Below are 8632 nucleotides of genomic sequence, written 5' to 3'. Positions count from 1 at the left end.
TTTCAACACTTGAGATGAACTAATGTGAAATATTCATTGTTTTACCCCAGAATTGATGGCTTTTCTTCTTTTTTTCCTCCTAAGATTCTCCTGATGGAAACATCTCCACCTCTGAGACGTCAGAACAAATGTAACCTCCAGACAGCTCAGATCTGCAGAAGTTCTCTGATCTTCTAGACCAATTATCATGGAACAAGGTTTTTATAGTTTTGATGCTGTTTTTCTAATAATTTTTCATTTAAAGGGCCTATATCAAGCTTTTCTTAAGCTATATCAAATATTATCTATTATTTCCTACTCAGAAGTAAGACAACTCGATCTCTTGTTCTCCACCTTTTGCTTATGACTTTCTCACTTTCACTTTCTCCTGGCGCAGGCCCTTTAATCTTTGTGCTATGTTTTGGGGTCCAGATGACCCCACCCTTACATTGAAGGATTATCCCTTCTGTGACACAAGTGGACAGGGTTTCATGTCTGCAATAGACACCAGTAAAGATAAAAAATAATTGAAAAAAGGAAGTTTAGCACGCTGTCTCGGGGTTACAGACGATCCCACTCCTGACATCAACATACCTCGGATAGCACAATTAAGGCAGTCGTGTCTGTTATTAGAAAAAAAACATTTCTTATAACATTTCACTTAAAGAAAGTTGATTTGAGGCTGATCAATGACTGACTGAACACTTTAAAATGTTTTACTTGCTGCTGTCACGAGATTCATTCTTTGTGCAACTAATCAATCATGAACTGTAATTATTATTCTAATGATTGTATTTTTCATCTAACCTAATAATTGCTGTAAAATCCTCAATTTGAGGTATTTTAATTTAAAGTTGTTATATTGTGGAACAGTAAAAGATTAAAATACGACTAAAGTGGCTTTAAGAAGTGTTTTATTTTAACAGACTGTGTTGGGTAAATTACTTTAAAAAGTATTTGATTACTTTAGTTACTGGATGAAACGGTAAATGACTTACTTTGAAATGACTTATTTAAAAAAGTAATTCACTATTTCATTTCCTTACTTTTTGTCCTCATATCCAAATTCTCAAGGGAAAAACAGCACAAACAAATGTCTTTAATTGAAGTTTATTTTTCAGAGGAACAACCTTGTGCTAAAGATCATGTTCAAGACATAACCAGGTTTCACTGAAATTCAGAGTGAAAAATGAAGCTAAAAGAAGCTCCATCACATGTGGTCTATGCCACTGCTCAAAGACAGATGTGGAAAGATACGGTGACACGTCTGAAACCGAGTCGGTCCATCAGACCATTTCTGAGTCACACATTTAATCTGTAATCAGATTACACCTACATCCATGATCACATGAAGTCTTTGATCAGAGTACGAACTCCTGAGATTCTTATTTACTCATGTATGATGTAATTCATGATCAGATTACAAAAAAACACACAATATAGTAATAATTTACGTTTTTAAAGGAAAAATATTTGAACCAATTCAAACTGTTTTTTGTGTAGTAATGTTTCATACTTTGATTTGTTTTATCATCATTTTCAACGTCCTTATAAAACAATTGAAAATATTTGGTTTTCAAAACAATAATGAACCCACTGGAATTAAACTCTCTTCCTGTTTTGAATTTGAAAAGAAAATTGTGTAAAAACTCAAATTTAGTTTAGGAAGAAGTTGGATGTTTAAGAAATATCAAAAAATGTTTTAGCCACATATCTATCTATATATATATATATATATATAGATAGATATATATGAATTCCTGGACAGTTTTAACAATATTTTGTAGCATTTTTAGTTCAAATGTAAAATGTTATATTGTTGAATTATGGTATTTTAAGAAAGCAAGTATTAGTGGGTAATTTTCCTAATATGAACTTTTTCTCTTGACTGCATGGACCTGGAGGAAGAGTAAGTGTTACGGATAATATGTGGAACCAACAACAATAATATTTACTCCTGGACACAGTAAACACATGTGTCAATGCAGCGTCTTAGCTGCATACATTAAAGTGTTTTATGAACTACTCAAACTAGTTTAACTGTTTTTGTTTTCTACCATGATTTGTCTTTATTACTCACATCTGTACTAATTGCGTAACTTTGTTGGTACTGAGAAATGCAGGAATGAACTCTCAGGTATTTCCTTCTGTTCTGAGGTTGAACCTGAAGACATTTTTTAAAGTTGTGTCATAAGTTCAGTTTGTTTCTCTTTCATTTGTTTGCAGACGAGGAAGAAGCTTTTAACCGACATGCTTTGTCTTTAAACTTCTATTTGATACGCGTATTATGTTTGTGTTTCCATTTCATTTTCTAACGTTATCCGTTTAATTCTTGTTTTACATCGCGGGCTTTTGATTCTGAATGAATTAGAAGAATGTCGTCGACACCCTCAGTGGTTCTGTTTTTAGCCTGGATTACAACAGACGTTCACTCAGGTAAGTTCTAATGATATCTTTGAGAATATTCTAGAATCAGACTGTATTTAAAACATAAAAGTTTACAGTTTAAATCAGAACTCACATCTAACATGAATTTGTTTTTGTGAAAGCTACTTTAGGACACTTGCTTTAAGCAAGATTTAAAAGTTACTTTTTGGAGCTCAGTTAATACTTCTACTCTAAAGAAATTTTAAATGTAATACTATTTGAACCCATAAATTGCTTTATTTGATGTAAATTAGATGTAAACATCTTGTGTCAGGTCGTGGGCATTCTTATTTAAGGGTTTTACCTTTAAAGTACGAGCCTCGGCAGACCCTGAGGTTCTCCGCTCCAGCACTGGCCTTTCGTAGCCTCAGGACTGCAGAGACCGTAGTCGGTTTATATAAATAAAGTTTGATTGGATTCTGATCAGAAATGATGATAGTTGTATCAGTGACTGTATTCATTTGTCATTACGGTTTGTTCTGCAGAGAAGATCCTTGACAGGTTAAGAGACTCCACTGTTGTCCTCAGTCCAGATCATGTAGAAGATCCAATCACAATCATAACATGGAGATACAAAACTCATCTAGCTGCAGACTGGAATGGACAGAAAGCTCCTTTCTCCCGGATCTTTAAAGGTCAGAACTTCTTTGTTTTTCACCGGTATACAAACACAATGAGACTCCAATACTGACTCTTTATGAAGTAAAATCCTGTCCTCTTCTTTCCATCTGGAGGATAAACTTTGTCGTTTTTGTTTTGCTCTAATTTAAACAAATCTTAGAATAAAAGGTTGAAAATGTTCTAACATTAATATTTGTCCTTTTTCCAGATGGCTGCAGCTTAAACACTGAAACAGGAGAGCTGACGATCAATAGCGTGAGACTGGAGGACGGCGGCGTGTACACGACACAGATTAACAACAAAACACAAACTGCTGTAAAACTGCAGGTTTTCTGTAAGTCGTTCCAAAGTCAGAACTTTGAGGATGGAAAAACTGAGGAGAACTTTATCAAGATTTCTGGTTAGAATGACCTTTATTTTACTGCTGAAGGTTTATATATATTTAACATTTTTATTTAACCTTTATGTATCCAGGAGGGACAGATTAAGAACAGCATTCTTAGTTTCAACTGTGACCTTGGAAAAAGGCAAAACCTTTAGAGGATGAAAAAAAGAAGTTACAAGAAATAAAATACAATAGAATCTAAAATATCAAACCCTAAAATCATTGCGATGATTAACAACAGCATTCATCTGGTCATTAAGGTGTTTTTAAAATCTGTTTGTGACATAAAAATGTCCAATCTGGGAGATTTTTAAACTCATTCCAGTCTCTGGCTGCAGCAGATTGAAAAAACACAGAATCAAGTGAAGAGTTTGATTTCAGGACTCTTAACAAGATTAGTTTTGATGGTGATTAAGTACAAATAATTTACATTTTCCTTCTTCCAGTAAAATGAAAGCGTTCATTTAGCAACTATTCAAACATGAGATATTAAACAGTAGAATCGTGGTTCAATCTGTGAATCGTTTGTCTTGATTTATGAATCGGATCACCACTTAAATAACGATCCACAGCTCTAGTTTATGGACCATAAAACTGAGTATGTGTCTCAATTTATGGACTTAAAATCCAACATTTTTACAGCAATAATTACATTGACCAAAGAGTATTTTTACTCCAATAGACTTAAGAAGATTCCAAATCTGGACATGGCAAATATCCATATTTTCTTTTTGGGAACAGAGTGAATATCCCAGTACTCTGATACGTGTTGTGTCCGTACCATCAGAAGAAGTTACTGGCACCTGAAATCCAACTTTCTGTTATTTCTTCTCATTTCAGCTCCAGTCCCCAAACCCAACATCACTCTGAGCTGTAATCCTGAAGAAACCCAGTGTACCCTCAGCTGTACGTTTAACAGAACAGATGATCTGGGAGAAGTCCACATTTTCTGGATTCTTGACGACAAGCTTAAAAAAGAAGGAAAGGAGCTGAACATCACAAAGGTACAGAAAATATGTGTCACGTTCAGCTACAAACTCCTGTGAATTATTGACAGAATCTGAACAAAGAAAAACCCAATTTCATTGTAGTTTCTTAACATTGTGACTTCTGCCCACGGCGATGTTTTGGTTTGTCTTTAGGAGACCAAGGAGCTGATGTTCATCTGCAGTCTGGAAAACTCTGTCAGCTCTGGGAACAGCAGCGAGCTGCAGAACCCTCTCTTTTTTAGTGAGTCATCATGTCTGCAGGAAGAAACTCTACGATCCAGAAAAAGTCCTTTGTGAATGTTAATAACTGCTTTTATGTGCAGAGAATGAAGATGTCCTCTACCTGGTGTTTTTTGCCCTTTACACTTCTCTTCTTTTTGTCGTGGGCCTGATTATTATCCACCAAAGTAAGAAAAACTCCAGTTTTCATCTGTTCAGTAAATCTGTCTTCATATTCTGAGCATCTTTAATCCATTAACTCTGCTTTGGTTTTTCAAACAGAACGTTCGGTGATTAAGAGACTTTTAAAAGAAAGAAACGATACAAACCCGGATGAAGGTGAGATCTAGAATCTTCTTTACAGAAACATTCGAGTACGACCAGCAGCAGGCGCTGTCTGCACTGATGTTTGTGCAGAAAACCTTCAGATTCATGAACTTGTTGTGGGTTTGTGTTGACTTTCTTTCTCTGTTGTTACAGAAGAAGAACTTCAGCCTCTGAACGGTGAGTAGAAAACTTTAGTTTACTCGTTCTTATCATAGACAGTTGGATACTTTATGGCTTTTCTCAAGAACTCTAGAAACTAGTTAGTCCAGAAACTCTGTCGCTCGCATCATCACACAGACTCCTCCTTCTCAACACATCAACGACCTGTGAGACTTTTCATTGTTTCAGTTCAAAAGAGGAGAAAACACTCAAGAATCGTCTCTTTGAGTGAAAAAACATTAATGTTTGAAGGCCAGCTTCTTTACTATACTGTACAACCTGCACACCAACAATCAGCACTACAGTCTAGAGGTTCTCCAAGAGATTTTATGGCCCTTAATAAATCAGAACCAGCAGTACAAGCTTGGAAAAAACTATTTTTGTTCTGTGGTTTCTGGTGACATCTGCAGGGAATAAAGGTAATGAAACCTAAATCATGACTTTGAAAGACTCCTCTCTCATTGGTCACTTTGTAAAGATCTCAGCCCATAATAATAGAAAGCTGTCTCCATGGTTACGGTTGGAGTTTGCAGCGCTGCAGACTGATTGTTGCTGAACAATGTTAGGAAAGTTTGAGAGATTTTTCCATCAGATTTCATGTTTTGTTCATCCCAGATTCAAACAGACTAGAACCAGCAGAGAACCCAGATCCTGCTCTATCCTCTGACACAAACCTGATCCGGGTGAGTAAACATCAACCATCAGGATTTGGTTGAGTTTGGCTGATAAAACAAGCCAGTGTCATCCCAGAAGCCACGCCTCTAACTCCATTAGGGGCGTGGCTTCTAATTGCTGATGTTTCCTTTGTTTCTGTCTTTTCTGCAGATTCAGGATCACCTGATCCATCTAGCAGAAGCAGATCCAGATGAAGGTTCCTCGGGTTCTTCTGATTGAAGTGACTCTTAACCTCTGAGGCTTCATACCAACTGTTACCTCCAGACTGCAGAATCCTACCAGGAAAACCATCTCATGCTTGGATTTTTCCTGTTTCTCTTCCTGCAGATGAATAAAAATGATGTGAGACTGAACATTTTACAGACATTTCAATACATCAAAACTGCTTTGACATGTTTGCTTTTTCAGTCCAGTTTTACTGATATTTATTTATTTTTCAAGAATTGTGTCAACATGTGGAAGATGATCCTGATGTATAAAATAAAGAGTATTTGTTCAGTAAAAGTGAATATTTTACTATTTGAACAGTAAAACTGTTTACACCAAAAACAAAAGAGATGATTTCTCCTCGTGAACTTGTTCATTTTTTAAATCTTTTGAAGTATTTAAGGCTTTTCTTTTCCTATAACTGGAGTTTGCTCTTTCGTCTCCTAACTTTGTTAAAGGAAACTGGAATCAATCAAAGCCCAAACCTAAACCTCTATGAAGGAATCAGTAAAAGAAGAACAAGGAACATGATTTTCTTGTTTGAAACGTTTATTTTTTAATCTTAACTAGAGTTAAACACTTGAAACTTTATTCTCAGAAACAGAAGTCGTCTGTTTGTGACTTCTGTTACTTTCATTTGTCCTTCATAACGTTCCTGGACCCTCAAAGTCTAACAAACAATTAGGAAGTCAACTTGTAAATATGTTGTAATAAACATAAGAATGTCTTAATGTCTCTTTGTGTCTCTTCTGGAGAACATCCAGAATGTTCTGTAGAAACTGAGAGGAGGAACAGCTTTGATCTTCCTGAAGAAATCCATCTTCAGGAACTAATTGGAGGACTTTAATTCACATTTAAATGCATTTAAGACGAACACAAACGACTGTTGTGGCTGTTTGAATGAAAGATTTAAAAAAGGTGTTTAAAGAAACGTCTCAAAACATCAAAGCTACACTTCATTTCATCTGAAAAAGGGATGTTATAAATGTTCTTTTCAAAGTGTATATTTGCCTTTTAGCACAAATTAAATACATTTTTTTATGTGCTCAACCAAAAGTTCGTCAGAAGAATGTGAATTTCAAATATTCCTGAAATGTATTTGCCTAAAAAAGTCTCTGATAAATAAATGATCTCAAAGTGTTCTGGGTCAAACGTTCAGTTACTATCTACTTAACCCTAAAACCACCTAATATACTCATAATAAATAAACCCCTCTATAATCCTCATAACAATGTTTTTTCAACTCAGAATTCAATGACTTTTCCTATATTGACCCCAACATCAGAAAAATGTAATTGTTGCATTTATTCCTATTTCTTGTAACTGGACCAAAGAAATACAAATATTGTCTTTGAATCAAAATTCAAGTTGAGCTGAAATCCCAGTCATCAAGTGTGAGGATGTATTAGATCTGTCTCAGATCAGTGAGTAACAAACATAAACCAAACAGGAGGTTTTCTCAAAGACCGTCCGGCCTGTGACCCCATCTGACCCAAATATGACAATATTACCCCTAAGTTTGGACTCCCAGAGGTCAATGTCACTCAAACTCTGATAAGTCCAGACCTGTAAGACGTGTGACAGACACACTTGAGGGAGCTGTGATCTAGTGACAGATCTCATGAACAACCAAATGATAAACTTCAAAAATAAACTCATTAGGATGAAAAGAATGGTGAATGACATGTTTCTTTTACCAAAATAAGATATGACAATAGAAGGGTTAAACCAGTTCACACAAATAAGTAAGTCGTCATATTTTATATTTTAATTAGATTAATATGACATATTAACCTATAATAAATAATATTTTTGTGTTAAAAACGTACAAACGAACACAAAGGTACTGAAGAAGTATTCTGTTTTATATATGCAGAGAATAAAATGAGGAAGTGCTCCTGACAGTGAGAAACAGGATACAGCTTGAACAGGAAGTGGGACGGCTGCACTTGTCACACAGGTCAAGCAAAAGTCACTGAGTAGAAAAAACGTCACTTCTGTCCAAGGGCGGAGTGGGTAATCGGGAGAGTCGGGAGGATTCCCGGTGGGCTGCTTCATTCATGTGCCGGTCAGTCACCCTCATGGAAAACTATTCACGTTAGATTATGAATGAATCTTTGTTACAGTGTTCGTCCATCTCTTTAAGAGACGACACCGTCAGTTTTGGAGCTACGATTTAACATAAACACCCCTTTTAAATTCTCACAGTTGGTTGAGTCCACCACAGTGCGGTTTACCAGTGTAACCGAGCGACGGGGAGGTTCGTTTATCCGTCACGCCGACGTACAGACAAAATTAATACAGGACAAGGGCTCCGCCATGTGGTGGTCATGCTCACCGTCTCTTTATTATCGACACACTTAACCTCTCTCTTTACAGAGGGCTTTGGCTGAACTTGCCACGCCTTCCCTGCCTCTAAAGGAACAACGAAGGGCCACACACCTTCCAAAATAAAAGAACCAGGAAGTTAGTTACACCATCATGTCTGGACCGGACCATTGATGTGAATCACGTTCTATTTATGGGCCGGAAAGTGATCATAGACTGTAAAAATAATGGACTGAGCGAGCACTGAGGTCCCCCATTGGAAATGCATTACTTCCTCTCCTCATGAAAGTAGGCCGCCGCTTTCACCGTCAATTCC

General features: G+C 36.3%; 1 protein-coding gene across 1 annotated transcript; it reads left to right on the top strand.

Moving 5' to 3' along the window:
- Nucleotides 1–2088: 2088 nt before the first annotated feature.
- LOC112144610 (CD48 antigen) lies at nt 2089–6648 on the top strand. The gene is made up of 10 exons (XM_024269206.2): nt 2089–2415; nt 2892–3041; nt 3236–3361; nt 4253–4416; nt 4555–4642; nt 4725–4808; nt 4903–4959; nt 5101–5124; nt 5722–5789; nt 5932–6648. Exons 1-10 carry the CDS (start codon nt 2355–2357, stop codon nt 5998–6000), a joined length of 891 nt encoding a protein of 296 aa, XP_024124974.1. The 5' UTR covers nt 2089–2354; the 3' UTR covers nt 6001–6648.
- Nucleotides 6649–8632: the final 1984 nt, after the last annotated feature.

This window comes from Oryzias melastigma, linkage group LG5, assembly GCF_002922805.2.
Source record: "Oryzias melastigma strain HK-1 linkage group LG5, ASM292280v2, whole genome shotgun sequence".
NCBI lineage: Eukaryota > Metazoa > Chordata > Actinopteri > Beloniformes > Adrianichthyidae > Oryzias > Oryzias melastigma.
This window is presented reverse-complemented; position numbering and strand designations above follow the sequence as displayed.

Excerpts from the sequence above, each read along its gene's own strand:
- LOC112144610 (XM_024269206.2), top strand. The coding sequence starts at position 2,355 with ATGTCGTCGACACCCTCAGTGGTTCTGTTTTTAGCCTGGATTACAACA. Across the intron at positions 3,042-3,235 it reads TTTCTCCCGGATCTTTAAAG|ATGGCTGCAGCTTAAACACT; the intron begins GTCAGAACTTCT and ends TCCTTTTTCCAG. Across the intron at positions 4,960-5,100 it reads CGATACAAACCCGGATGAAG|AAGAAGAACTTCAGCCTCTG; the intron begins GTGAGATCTAGA and ends CTGTTGTTACAG.